General features: G+C 63.1%; 1 protein-coding gene across 10 annotated transcripts in view; it reads right to left on the reverse strand.

Moving 5' to 3' along the window:
- Positions 1 to 391: 391 nt before the first annotated feature.
- The window catches only part of Col20a1 (collagen type XX alpha 1 chain), a 31,008-nt gene continuing 17,963 nt past the window's right edge, over positions 392 to 13,436 (reverse strand). For 4 of the 10 annotated variants that reach the window (XM_087197713.1, XM_087197715.1, XM_087197714.1 and 1 more), the window contains 19 exons: positions 13,266 to 13,414; positions 12,948 to 13,077; positions 11,938 to 11,976; positions 10,819 to 10,957; positions 10,064 to 10,206; positions 9,781 to 9,890; positions 9,306 to 9,464; positions 9,145 to 9,222; positions 8,486 to 8,572; positions 7,703 to 7,756; positions 4,154 to 4,249; positions 3,995 to 4,048; positions 3,576 to 3,890; positions 2,712 to 2,783; positions 2,239 to 2,274; positions 2,072 to 2,138; positions 1,820 to 1,993; positions 1,354 to 1,430; positions 392 to 605 (listed from right to left, as the gene is read on the reverse strand). In XM_087197713.1, coding sequence (XP_087053839.1) covers positions 489 to 605; positions 1,354 to 1,430; positions 1,820 to 1,993; positions 2,072 to 2,138; positions 2,239 to 2,274; positions 2,712 to 2,783; positions 3,576 to 3,890; positions 3,995 to 4,048; positions 4,154 to 4,249; positions 7,703 to 7,756; positions 8,486 to 8,572; positions 9,145 to 9,222; positions 9,306 to 9,464; positions 9,781 to 9,890; positions 10,064 to 10,206; positions 10,819 to 10,957; positions 11,938 to 11,976; positions 12,948 to 13,077; positions 13,266 to 13,414 — 2,096 coding nt within the window. In that variant the 3' untranslated portion in view covers positions 392 to 488. The remainder of the gene's footprint in view (positions 606 to 1,353; positions 1,431 to 1,819; positions 1,994 to 2,071; positions 2,139 to 2,238; positions 2,275 to 2,711; positions 2,784 to 3,575; positions 3,891 to 3,994; positions 4,049 to 4,153; positions 4,250 to 7,702; positions 7,757 to 8,485; positions 8,573 to 9,144; positions 9,223 to 9,305; positions 9,465 to 9,780; positions 9,891 to 10,063; positions 10,207 to 10,818; positions 10,958 to 11,937; positions 11,977 to 12,947; positions 13,078 to 13,265; positions 13,415 to 13,436) is intronic. The other 6 variants (XM_087197717.1, XM_087197716.1, XM_087197718.1 and 3 more) reach the window with 5 other exon arrangements.

Consider the following 13,436-nt stretch of genomic DNA (forward strand, 5'->3'; position numbering starts at 1 on the left):
CCGGGGGGGGGGCACTGCTCTGAGGTAGGGTCACTAGGTGAGAGTGACTATCTGGGGGAAGAGCCTGGTAGAAGGCACAGCATGTGCCAAGGCCCTGGGGTGGGCACGGCAGGAAGCCTGCGGCATTCTGGAGCCGGTGAGAGGGAAGCCTGATTTCACCCCGTGTGACAGGAACCTGGGAGGATGGAGGACACAGGCCGGTGTGCTGGTGACGGTAAGCAGGTGAGCCACCAGCTGTCTTGGGGGAGGGGAGGGATGAGAAGAGTGCAGCACAGGATTCAGGTGAGGCTCTGAGGAGGGGCCAGAAATCCAGGCCAGGTTCTGTGTGAGTCTCGAAGTAACAGCAGGGTGGAGGCACCCCCACCCCACCCCGCAGTGAGCAGGCGCCTGGTGCTGACCGAGGCCTCGGCGCTTTATCTGCCTGGGAAATGCTACAGAGCACAGTCGGGGCGGGCGCACCGGACCTCCTCATTCCTCCCCTCCCATCTTCACTCTTCCTGGGGCCTCATTCTCGCCTCGCCAGGACTCTTCTCCCAGTGTCCAGACACCCAGGGGAAGGTGCGGGCGGAAGGCCCAGGGTCACTCGAGGCAGCACGGGGCGCGTCCTGGTGGGAGAGGGACAGGCAGGTCTGGAGAGGCCACCGTGGCGGGTGCCACTCGGCAGCGTGCTCGCCCGGGTCTGCACACCTCCCTGTGGCACAGGCACAGCACAGCGCTGGCCTGGTCCCAGGCAGCATCCCTCGCCTCGCCGGCCACCTGCCCTCATCCACAGCTGCGCTCACCGCTCTTCATGCCCTGTGCTGGCCCCGTCCTCTCCCCAATCCCTCAGGCTCCTGCAGCCTGAGAATGAAGCTCTGCTGTGCCCACCCGCGCCCACCTCTGCCTGCAGGAGACAGGCTGGGGTCTGTGCACATCTCATTGCTGTCTGAGGGGGTGCAGAGGTCCCTGGTGCCACGATGCTGCCAGCTGGCCCACTTTGCTCACCCAAACACCGGGGTCCTGGAACCTCCCATGGCCCCGACAGAGTTGCTTCACAGCCAGGCAGGCATCCCTGATGCTCATCCGAGCTGCAGCCTCCTTGCAGGGCTAAGGCTGGTCAGGGCCTCTGCCCATCACTGGCTCCTCTGAGACCCATGATCCCTCACCAACCCTGCCACCTCCACCTGCACCCTGTGGCTCCCTGTCCACCCCGTAGGTTGGCCCTGCTTCCGCCCTGCTGCTGGCCTCTTTCCAGACCCTGCCCTGGTCGGCTCCCATAGGGAGGGGTCATTGCATCCTCTGTGCGCATCCCGCACCAGCCACCCTCTTCCCTGGGTGTGTGTGTTCCTTGGTGGGTCCATGACAGAGACTCACCTGTCCCCTCCTGGGATGCTGGGGCCCGGCTACCCTGGGCCCAGGGCTGCCCGGCTGGCTGACAGCTACAGGCTGGCCTGACAGGAGAGGGGATGTGCCAGGACTGAGAGGTGCAGCAGCCACAGCCTCCCTTTCTCAGGGCCCTGTTCTGACCAGAGGGGCAGCAGGTCTGGACCCCAGGGGTCTGAGAGCTCAGGACAGCAGCACTATCATTGGCCCAGTGACCAGGGTAGGGCAAGAGTCCCATGGCCCCCGTGGCTCCTGCACCTGTCCCCAGCTCCCTGAGACACCTTGGGATTCAGCCAATTCCTGACAAGAGTCAGGGGTCACACACACTCAGGTACACACACACACACACACACACACACACACACACACACACACACACACACAGAACCAGCCCAGGACCAGGGAATGGCCACATCCCTAACCCAGAGCCTCTCACCAAGTGCAGGAAGCCTGGTACCTTGGTGCTCAGGACGGTGGTCCCTGCGCCCCTGTTCTCCAGGAAGTGAGGCCTTGCTTCGAAGGCTGGGGGTCCCCAGGGGCCCAGGCCTGCCTGGCTCTACTGTCTCGACCAGGATGGGCATCGGGGGCCTGGAGTTCTCATGGAGGAAGGAGTCCAGCTTGAGCACATGTGCTGGGGAGGAGGCAGTCAGCAGGACCCCAGCCTGAGGCAAGAGGACCCAGGGCAGGCGGGCGGTGGGCCCTCACTTACTCTGGATGGCTGACTCGCAGGCCTGGCTCACCAGCTGGAAGATGGTGGTGAGGGACTGAGGCTCCCCCTGGAAGCAGGACAAGGCTTTGGGGCCATTGGCCAGCGTCACCCAGGGAGGCCCAACCGCTAGAGCTGGGCCAAAGACCCAGACACTCATCCTCACCTACCTTCTCCCCTCGCTCCCCTTTGGGTCCTGGAAGCCCCTGCAGCAGGAGGCAGAGGAGGAAAACTGGTCAGCGACCCACGAGGAGGCTATGGCAGCTGTGACAGGGCCACACTCACAGCCTGGGCTCCGGCTCAGAGGCTGTGGGTCCCCTCGGGGTGGTGAAGCAAAGTCCCAGCGGGACTCCCAAATCCAAGGAGCATGTGCCCCTCACCTGCACCCCGGAGCAGGCAAAGCGGGCTTGGTGGCCTGCAGCAGGGACTGGAGCTTGGACCCCATGAGACTACTGGAGGCCTCAACTTGCCTGTGGCCAAGGCCATCTCCCAGCGGTGCTGGCCCCCAAGAAGGGGCTGCTGCTCTCCCCTAGCTCCCCTGACCCCAGCCCCCAGCCCTGCTCCACTGGGGAGCAGGAAGTCTCTGTGCCTGGACACAGCAGGGCACTGTGCTCTTGGCTGGCCAGGCAGGGAGGGGACTCACCGTGGGCCCCACAGCCCCTGGGGGCCCTCGCTCCCCATTGGTTCCCCTGGCTCCCGCTGAGCCCTGGAATCCCTGCAGAGAGTGGAAGTCAGGTTCAGCTGGGGCCCTAGCGCATCTGCCCCCTTTGTCTTGGCTCCTGAGCAGCCTGAGCCCTATTGCTTGACGAAGGCCAGACCCCTGAGGTCCACTTCAGCCACCCTCAGACTTCCCCAGCCTGGCCCAGGTCCTGCCCCCAGCCTGGCACCAAGGCCAGACCCCAGGGAGGACCCCAGCCAGCTGCCTGTCAGCGTGTACTGTGCACCAAATGCCCCCGTGCTGCCCCCAAGTTGCTGGTACAATGGGGGCATGAACACTCCCAGAGGGGGCCTGCAGATACCACCCGCATCTTGGCTCCTGTCCTGAGACCCACTCAGGGGTCTGCCCTGCGCTTGGCTCACAGCAAAGACCTCTGGGAAGTGCTGAGCTGGGGCGGGAAGGTCCCTTCAAGGTCAGAGCCCCCAGGCAGACTTTGACGCCGCCACTGGGAATCTCACACAGGTGCAGGGGTGGGGATCGTGCCCCCACAGCCACCTGGCCCCCCCACCCCTACCAGGCCCAGCCAGGAGCCCTGCACCCCGTCCCACAAAGTTGGGTGCAGGAGTGACGGTGGCTGTGCAAATGCTGCATCTCCACAGGAGTGTGCTCCAGGCCCAGATGCCGAACCCTGGAGGCAGTTCCGGCAGGCGCAGGTGCAGGCCTCCTCCAGGTCGCTTCCTGGATGGCTGGACAGCAGCAGGCAGCACTCAGTCCTTCCCCCAGCCAGCTGTGCCAGGCCCCCAGGAGCCCCAGGTGTGCTGGTGAGGGCTCAGGGGAGGCAGGGCCTACCCGGGGGCCTGGGGGTCCAGGCAGGCCAGCAGGCCCCTCCAGTCCTCTCGTTCCCTGGTGGGAGAAGGGTGTGCTGGGCACAGGTGACCCGCTCCAGGTCTGTGAGCCGCAGGCTGGCTGGCCCACTCCCCTCACCCAACCCCAGGGAGCGTTATGGGCCAGGGTACAGGGCACTCGGGGTGCACAGAGTGGAGGAGCTGTTCCCCATCCTGCACTGCCAGCCTCTGGCCCGCCGCGGGGTAACCAGGTCAGAGCCAGTACCTTTGGTCCTTGGAGCCCAACTCTCCCAGGAGCGCCTTGCTGGCCAGGGTGGCCCTGAAAGGGAAGAGAGGTGGCCAGCCAGGCAGGGCCCAGGGTCATACCAGAGGGGGACACCACTCACAGCCCTGCCCTGCCTGCTGCAGCCCGGCCCATACTACCTGCAAGCCCGGGAGGCCATGGTCGCCCTTCTCTCCTTTGACCCCCGGTGGACCCTGGAGGGAAAGGCGGCTGGGCAGTGGGGAGGAGGGACAGCGGGGAGGAGGGACAGCGGGGAGGAGGGACAGCGGGGAGGAGGGCGGGGGTGGGGGAGCACCTACCACAGGCCCCTGGATTGCACGGCCCTGAGTCCCTGGTGACCCCTGCTGTCCCCCAGGGCCCTCTGGTCCTGTCTGTCCTGGTGGCCCTGGCTCTCCCTGGAGACACAGTGGGGGACTCAGGAGGCCTGCCCATCACCGCCCCATGCCCCTTCCTCTCTCTGCCAGCCCTCTGGAGGCAGCCACTACTGCGTGGTTCTCAGGCCCAGGGCACTCAGAACCACCACTAGAGCGAGCTGCCTCCCTCCCACCTGGGAGGGCCCTGGTGTGACCCCATCCAGAGCAAGCCAGCGAGGTGGCTTCTCCAGGGCCACAGGAGAGTGGGGAGCAGAGTCAGGTTGTGAGCCAGTGCTGCCCGCCTCTGCCAGAGCCCCAGTCTGGGTTCCAAAGGGGCTGGGGGAGGAGCAGGTGCCCCGTGGGCCAGCCACACAGAAGACACGGAGGTTCCCTTACTCTCTGAACCCCAAACACCAGACTCAGATCTCACTGGAAATCCAAATCCTAGGGGACCAGTGACACCAAGACTGTTTAAACTGCATGAAATTGGGGAGGAAAACATACTTTCAAATTATTTTTTGAATTAAGCAAATCAGCGTTCCAAACTCTGTAAGGCAAACTGCATAGCACAAACCGTAAATAAAGTGTCGGGGAACAGAGCCTGCAGCATGTCGCACGGAACTGAGTGAGGGGCCTAGAGGAGCTGGCTTTCTAACGGTTGTGAGGATGGCTGGTGTCTGCGGACAGGCCAATTAACAGCAAAGAGCTCTGGGGAGAAGGTATTTCCTCATGGACACAGCCTCTGAACAAGCACTAAATCTTATTTAACATCCATTCCTGATTTTTAAATCTCATAATAAATTAAGAATAAATGGATTTTACTATCATGTGACAAAATATATCTGTTTCAGCTTCCAAGTCTACTCCCCACTCAGCAACCTGAGCCAAGGATTTCTGTTCAGCCCAGAAGAAGCCGAGCGCATTAGGCAAGAAAGAGAAATCAGACAGGAGCAGGTATGGTAGTTATTTGCAGGTAATATCACTGTAACTCTGGAAAATTCAAGAAAAACCACCTGGAACTAAAGACAGCATCACAAATAAGACAACTGAATAAGAAAGCTAGAAACGGGGCCAGGGATTCCCTAAGCAGAAACAGAGACAGAAGCTGCAAGGAGAGGAAAATACCTCGCCTCAAATGCTGACAGAAGGCATGGTATTCAGAGGGGAAGGAGAGCCCAGTGCTGGGAGGAGAAGCAACTTCCTGAAAGTTTCACTCCAGGTCACAGATGGGAGGCGAAAGGAGAGACTGAAACAGGCGTGGTCATCCCTGCACTCTGGGAGGCTGAGGGAAAAGCAAAAGATCCAGCCCAGCCCAGGCAACTTGATGGCTCAGTGACTCTGGTCAAAATAAAACCTAAAAAGAGGCTGCAGATGTAGCTCAGCAGGAAGGCTCTGGGTTCAACCTCCAGCACCCAAAACAGCCCAGAACAGAAGGATGGCCATGCCATGTTCCTAGACAAGGAGAACTGGATTGGAAAGTCACTTGTTCCTAAGTACAGCTATAAATTGAATGTGATTCCAATAAAGACACCAATTGAACTTTTCAGGCTAAATGGACAAGTGGATTCTACAGTTCAGTGAACAATGAAATAAGCAAAGAGGGCTGGGAACATTCTGGGGAAAAACATAACTAAGGACCAGCACCCCTAGATACCAAAAGAAAAAAATTTTTTTTTGGTTTTTTGAAGCAGGGTCTTGCTATGTAGTCCAGGCTGGCCTTGAACTCACTATGTAGTCCAGGCTGGCCTCAAGCTCATGGCAATCCTCCTGCCTCAGCCTCCCCAGTGCTGGGATTACAGTGCTGGATTACCAGTACACACAGTGTGATACCAAAATTTTGTTCTCTGGGGATTGGTTCCGGGGCCCCTGGGGACAGCAGACCCATGGTGTTCAAGCCCCTTCATGAAGTGGCACAGTATTCACCTAGACCCTGGCTCACATCCCCCTTATGCCTTAAATCATTGCTCCATGACTAATACCTGACGCAGGGCCGGGGATTTAGCTCAGTGGTTTCACCGCCTGCTGCACAAGCGCAAGGACCCGAGTTCGATCCCCGGTACAAAGAAAAAACACAAAAAAACCCTGATGCAAAGTGTGTGCTATGACAGTTACCACTGCTCAGAGAATGGTCAGAGAGAAAAGGTCTCCAAATATTTTCCATCTGTGGTTGACGGAATCCAAGCTTGAGAAGCCTGCAAGTACAGTGCGCTGGGAGTGACTTGAGAGGCAAAGTCCTTGCACATGAAGATGGACAGATCAGCGGATAGGATGGCTTGCCCCAGGGAGGTGACACATGCAAAGACGGCGGCCGGGCTTGGGTGAGTCTGGGGAGAGCTGCTGTCGGTCCTCACCCACTTCACCAAGGACGCGGGCGGGCCAGGAACCACTGCACAGTGTGAGGGCCCTGGAGGCTGGGGAGGGACTGGAGGATGCACAGTTCCTACCCTAGACTAAGCAGGGCCTTTTAAAGTTGCCTACAAAGCTCAAAGCACAGAACACAGACCAGTGAGGCTGACTGAGACTCCTTAGATGTCTGTAGGAAAAACGAGTCAGAAGCGAGATCCAGGGACACAAGGTGGCAAGCGTGGTAGCCTCTTCCACAGGACAGTGATGCCACACAGCGAAAGGTACTCTGAGAGATGCACCGCAGTGAAGGGTTGGAGGATGCGTCTCCAGTAAGAAGCCCAGAGAGATGCTGTCAGCCCACCTAGGCAGCACTGGCTAAGAACGCAGGTGGGCACCTCTGAGGGGTCAGCTGGGCCCTGTGTGCCCACCACATGGGGCGGGCGCAGCAGCGCAGTCCGCAGCAGTCGGGCCGGGCCACATGACCTCCCCGCCCGGCAGCAGACTGGCCAGTGGGTGACCATGGCCTGAGGACCAGCCAGCTCTGCCCTGGGGACACATCCCCATCTGAGACCAGCGGGACCCTTGGGAAGGCAGCGGGCGGCACCTGAGCCATGTTCAGGCAGCGCTGTGACTCGGGTCCATATCTGGACCTTGGCCAGGAGGGGCCCCGCCCTCGGTGTGGGGTGCCGCCTCCACGCCCCCCTCCCCCCCGCCGAGCCAGACCCTTGTCCCCCAGAGTGCCCGGCCCGCGTGCAGAGGCTGAGTGCGGAGCTACTTAGGGAACCTGGCCTTCTGGGCAAGTGGCCAACAGCAGAGGGAAGGCTGGTACTGGAGCCTGCAGCCTGGCCAGCAACGGGGCAGGCAGCTTGCCTCCCACACCCCATCCTGCCGGGCCATGGGAAGGCCCTGCCACCAGGGCGGAGTGGGTGGAGAGGGTGTGTCCACTGAGCCCCAGGCTCAGGGCCAGGGTCCAGCAGGTGAGAGGGAGGCCCAGGCCACCGCTCCAGCTCCCTGGAGCACGGGGTTTCCTGCCTGGGCCCAGCTTGGGGTGCCCTCCTGGCCGTGCGGGGGAAGGGGACTGCAGCTTGCTCCAGGGGCCCTTCCCCAGCCGGTCAGACCCCCACGTTCCCAGGGGCCCACCAGACTCACCTTAGGCCCCGGGAGGCCCTGCTGTCCTGGGGTGCCGTTCCTGCCTGGGGGGCCCTGGGAAGGCACAGCAGGGCTGAACCCCAAACCACGCTAACCCTGGCTCCTCCTAGGCCCTGCCGACCCTCCAGCCTTGCCTGGCCCTGGACTCCTGTCCCTGTGCTTGGGGACATTCTGGCCTCCTTCCCCTCCAGCTGGCACACGCTAGCCTCAGGCAGAGCTGGGTTTAGATGCTGGCCTGAGGTATGGGAGGCCTGTGGGCCACCAGGTTCAGTGGGAGCACTCTGAATGTGCCCAGGTGGGAGCCTAGGTGGAGCTGGCAGAGGGAGCAGGCAGATGCCAGGCTGAACATCTCTCATCACCCACAGCAGGGCCCAGGGCCCAGAAAGCTGCTGCCCTGCAGCCTGGCAGAAGGGATCCTGCAGCACCTGTTGCAGGAGGCTGAACGTCTGCCCTGGAGCACCCAGCATGCAGCTACCTGCAGGCTGTGCCTGGCCCCATCCTGACTGGGCCTTGTGGGAAACACTGGATTCCACACCATGCAGGGGTTGGCAGCTGCCCTTAGAGGGAGTGTCCTAGCCTGGGGAGGGAGGCCCTGCAGAGAGAAGGCAGGCCTGGCTCATGGGCTGGGTGGATGCAGTGGGGAGGAGACACACAGCTGTCCCTTTTGTGTGGCAGGCCTGAGGAGGGCTGTGCCTGGCTCCTGCTTTACGGGGACTGCCCCATGTTGCCATGGCAGCCAGGTGCCAGCTGGACCCCTGCCAGGGGACAGGCTGCTGAACTCACTGGAGGCCCTTGGGGCCCCGGGGGCCCAGTGGTGTCAGAGGAACAGGAACAGGCAGAAGAGAAGGCCGGACACGTCTCTTTGTCCCTCTGGAAGAAAGGAGACCATGTGTTCGGGAACCGTCCCCTGGGTCCTGTCAGACCAAGGGCTCAGCATGGTGAGGACACCTGGCTCCAGGGAAACCTCCAGACCCCTGCCTGGTAGGGGCGGAAGTGTCACTGGCAGGTCCAGGCTGCAGGACACTAAGCCCCTGTGTGCGTACCCCTGTCCCGGGAGCCCCTAGGGCAGGATGGTACTGTCCCCCTCTCACTCCCCTCCAGGCACCCGGCACAGCTGGGCCCAGTGCTGGGCACCCAGGGAACTGGCGAGGACTCTGGCACAGGCCTGAGGCTGCTGAGTCCCCAGCAGGCCTGGAGGAGCCCTGGCCCTGCTGGAGAAGCCCCTTCCTGGCCCATGTGCACTCTGGCTGGGCCTGAGAAGGCGGGTTCCCAGCCTGCCCCAGGGCCTCTGGGCTCTCCCATCCAACCACCCTTCTCCAGGAAGCCTGCCATGGTCAGCACAGTGACCGTCCAGACAGGCCCGTCCCCCTGACTCTGTGGCCCTCAGGTGGGCATGCACACGGGCTGAGGCACAGTGGCCAGGGCCTCCTCGGGGCACCTACCAAAGCAGGGAGCTCACAGCACCCGTCCTCGTCTGCCCAGGTGTCACTGCACAGAATCTGCAGCATCTGGAGCTGGAACTGGACCCCAGGGGCGCGGGTCAGTGGGGCACAGGTCAGCGAGGCAAAGGCTGCACCGCCTGCAGGATGAGGCCCAGACTCACTGTGGCCGAGCTGCTCCGGGGTCCCCGTGCCTTGGCCAGCCTCCCCAGGGTGACAAAGCCGGTGATGGGCGACCTGCCAGCCTCTCCCATGGGCCTCTCGGCCACCTTCCGGCAGTCCACGTAGAGTCTGACCTTGGTGCGGCCCACAGCCACATGAACCTGCCAGGATACCACACCGTTGGTCAGCACTGTCCTGGCTGCCAGGCCCAGACTGGAGCAGGCGGAAGGCTGCCACCCAGGGCTGGGCTGTGGTGCTGCCACCCATGGCCCATGGAACCTGGGGACCCGCCTCACTGGCCTCGGCTTTCTTCTGATGCCGGCTGCAGGCACCTCCCCAAGAGGAGGGCTGGGCTGCTGTTTGGCCCAAATGAAGATGGAGCACTGGGGACAAAGGGACCCCAGGGTCGGGCCTGGTGTTGCAGAGGAGGGCACCGTGTGCAGGGCAGGGCCCATGGGGCTCAGGCAGACAGCTGACCTTGTGGAAGCTCCCGAAGAAAATCTTCTTCACCTCCTGCAGGTCAAAGGTGACCTCCTGCAAGGCGGCCCTCGGGTCGTGGTTGAAGTAGGTCAGCGACTTCCTGCTGGCTGCCAGTGAAGGGCAAGGAGCAGGTGAGAGCAGTCTCAGAGCCCGCGAAATGGGAAGGCCAGAGCGGACGGACAGGCCCGGCCAGGGGCTCCCCACCCGGGCAGGAGCTGCCCGGAAGACAGGGGTCAGCAGAGGGCGACAGGGGCTGCCAAGGGTGACCAGGCCACAGTACCGTCCAGAAGAATGCCGAGGACAGGCTGGAAGTCCTCGGCTGTCATCTGCCACAGCGCGAAGGCCTCGCGGGGCGCCTCGGGGAGCAGGCGCAGAAGGAAGACGATGGTGTGCTCCGGCGGGAGCGCGGCGGCGTGGATGTCGCTAGGGAGCGCAGGCGAGCGAGTGAGCGGCAGGGAGGCGACCGGCTGGAGAGCGGCACACACAGCGCAGCCATGCGTCTCGGCGTCCCGCACACCCGCCACACCTGGCCTTCCCATCCTCTCCCAGGCACAGGCTGCGGCCAAGCTGCGGGCTCCCTGCCTCAGTTTCTCCATGAGCAACATCGGGGATGTAGAGCACAGGCCCCCACCAGGTTATGACCTGACTGTCAGGGTAAACGGAACGCTGGCTGCCAGACGCCAGCAGCCGCAAGTCCGGAGCAGTCAGTGTGAGCGAGGACAGGGGCGGAGCTGCACGAGAGCGGAGAGGGCACACGTGCAGCCAGGCAAAGAGGCTCAGCCTTCCAGCTCCCACGCAGGAGGCTGGCGGCATGAGGGGCCCAGGCACACGGGGAAGACCGGTGTGTGGCTGCAAGACACCACAGGCGGCCTCGCTCTAAGCCTGTGAGGCTCCAGCGCACGTGGGTTGAGGCCAGTCCCCGGCCTGCTGAGTGGTGTCAAGGAGCAGGGTCGCAGCCTGCCAGTGCGGCTGTGGCCGGCCTCCTCCCCCTCCAGCCCTGCACACCTGATCCTGTGCGCCCTGTGCCTCGCGTACCTGGCCCGCCGCGTCAGCTGAGCATCCTTGAAGAGTGTGAAGGTCGGGGTCCCACCCCAAGGCGAAGGCTCCATGGCCACACCTCGAATGGAGGCGTACTCCTTCTCCACCAGGCCGAAAGCCAGCATCAGGTCAAACCCTTTGGGCAGGGAAGGGTGACCAGGGACAATCAGACGGAAGGAGGAATGGGGTGGGGAGACTCAGATTCAGGGGCTGCAGGAAGTGGAAGAGGCCTGGGCGGGGAGGCTGGGCTGGGAGAGGAGGGGCTGGAGCACTGGTGGAGGGCTGCTTCTGGCCCTGGCCCTGGCCCAGCACCACCTGGCCCTCCCAGGGAGAGTCCAGCCCCGCATTGGCCAGGCCTGTCCCTGCCCCTGGCAGACACTGGGGAGCCCAGAGAGGGAGCCCCTGGCAGCCAGCCCCAGCTCCTGCTCCTCGCCCCAAGCAGGTAGACACCCTGCCTGCCCCCACACCCTGCACGGGCAGAGCTGCGGGAGCCACTGTGGCTCCCAGGTCTCTCCTCCTTCTCCAGAACTGACTGGCGCAAACTGGGGCGAGTTCATTCACCCTGCGTGGATCCGGGCAGGAGGCCCGTGGCAGGCAAGCAGCCTCGCCCCCACAGCAGCTCAGACAGCCAGAGCCCCTGGCTCCCTCTCTAGACTTGGAGGTGAGACACAGCGTCACACCGATGGGCCACCCACCTGCCCTCCACCCTTGGGACAGCGTCCCCGCTGGGCAGGGCTCCCCAATCCAACTGTGCTCCTCAAGCCAGGCACCCACTCGCCCCTCTCTAGGGAGGGCTGAGCTCTCAGGAGGTGTGAACGAGGATCTCCAGGTCAGCAGTGAGGCTCATGGGGCCGGAAGGACAGGGCCCAGCTTTGCCTCAGGCCTGGACACCCTGCAGGTAACCTTGGACGAGCCTCAGTTCCCCAGTGTGAAGCAGGATAAAGTCTCTGCCGCCTCATAGGGCCCTGAGAAGGAACAGGCCTCACCCGACACCCTCCAGCGCTCTGTGTGGGGCCCCTAGTCACAGCTCTCTTGGCCCTTGCACCCCTGGAAGAGCCCGAGAGAAACAGGGCAGCAGAGGACAGAGCACAGCTGTCCCAGTGGCCCGGGACCTACCTGGAAGGGAGCTGTTCCAGCGAAGGGCAGGGCAGGCTGCTGTGAGGAGACAGAGGCCATGTGAGCCCCCTCAAGCCCACAGCCACCAGAGGAGGATGCTCCGTGCACAGTGCCTGTCCTCCCGTGTGAGCACAGCTGGACCTGTGCTGGCTCCCCAACGAGAGGCCTGTGGGCCACACCCCTCTGGGAAGGAGGAGGGATGGCCTGCCCCTTGTGGGTCCAGGGCCAACACCATGGGTTCTGTGGGTGCTGTGTCCTAAGAGGCACTGGCTCCAGACAGCAGGGAGGGAGAAGCCCGGAAGTATGGCGAGGGGACGTGGGCCATGTGCCAGCCTGGGGCGGGGTGCAGGCCCGCTCCATGGCCATGCCCAGTATGCACAGGTGATGGCAGGAATTGCTGCCCGCCTCGGTGGCTGTCCACCCAGAGAGCATGTTCCACGTGGACGATACAGGGGGCAGAGGGAGGTGAGGCAGAACTCAGGCCTCTGCGGAGGACTGTGGCTGGCCAAGAAAACCAGTAAAAGAACCGCCAGCGATGGCTCCCCCTCACTGGGCCTGGCCTGTAGGGGGTACCCCAGGGCCAAGGGAGACACAGCCAGGCCCGCAGCACCAAGGGCAGGCAGTCCGACTCCCAGCCACCACCTGGCCTCCTTGACCCAGCCTCCACCCAGGCTGTGCTCTGCCTCTGGCCTTCACAGCCCCTCGGACTCCTAGAAGCTAAGGACATGTGGGCCAGGCCTGGGTTGGGGTTTCTGCAGGGCAGGTTCTGTCCGGGCTGCTGTGGTCCCACCTGAGCTCGGTGGCACTCTGGAATGGGGAGGTTGCATGGGGAAGCCCCCGTCTGCTGCCATGGCCTCTGCCATCCTGGGCTGCACAGTGGCTGAGCAGTGCTACAGGGTGCAGACAGGCCCGGCCCTCCCAGGTCCCCACCATGTCCTGCTGGAGGACGCTGCAGGTGGGGTCAGGCTGGGTCTGACATGTGGCTAGTTCTGGGGCCTCGGGTCACTCACCTGTTCGGCCTGTGGCAGACACAGCCACACTCTCCCCTACTGCGTAGACAGCTGAGACCAGGACCTTGTACTTGGTGGCAGCCAGCAGGTCAGGGAGCGTGGCCTGGCCCCTGTGACCTGCCACGGAGATCTGGGGAGCAGGGGCCATGTGAGCGGCTGCACCCCAGAGTCTGCTCATGAGAGCCAGGCTCCCTCTGTGTGCCTCTCTGCCCCAGAGCAGCGGCCAGCCTCAGCAGGCGGGGACTGTGTCTCATCGGCTGGCCCCTGCACCCCGGAGGGCCCCTTGTAGGACAGCAGCTTCTAGCTCCTCAGACTCACTGATTTCTCAGGTCCTGAGCCCGAGGCTGGCGCATAGGTGACCCGGTAGTGGAGCACGGGGCCACTTGGGGGTGTCCAGCTGACGTGCAGGCTGTTGGGGGTCTCCAAGGACAGGGTCAGGCCTGAGGGGGGGCTCCTGCTCACTGCAGCTGGACAACAGCACAAGCATGG

This window comes from Heterocephalus glaber, unplaced genomic scaffold (genome assembly GCF_053883595.1).
Source record: "Heterocephalus glaber isolate CG9 unplaced genomic scaffold, H.glaber_assembly_v1.0 deba00001673, whole genome shotgun sequence".
NCBI lineage: Eukaryota > Metazoa > Chordata > Mammalia > Rodentia > Bathyergidae > Heterocephalus > Heterocephalus glaber.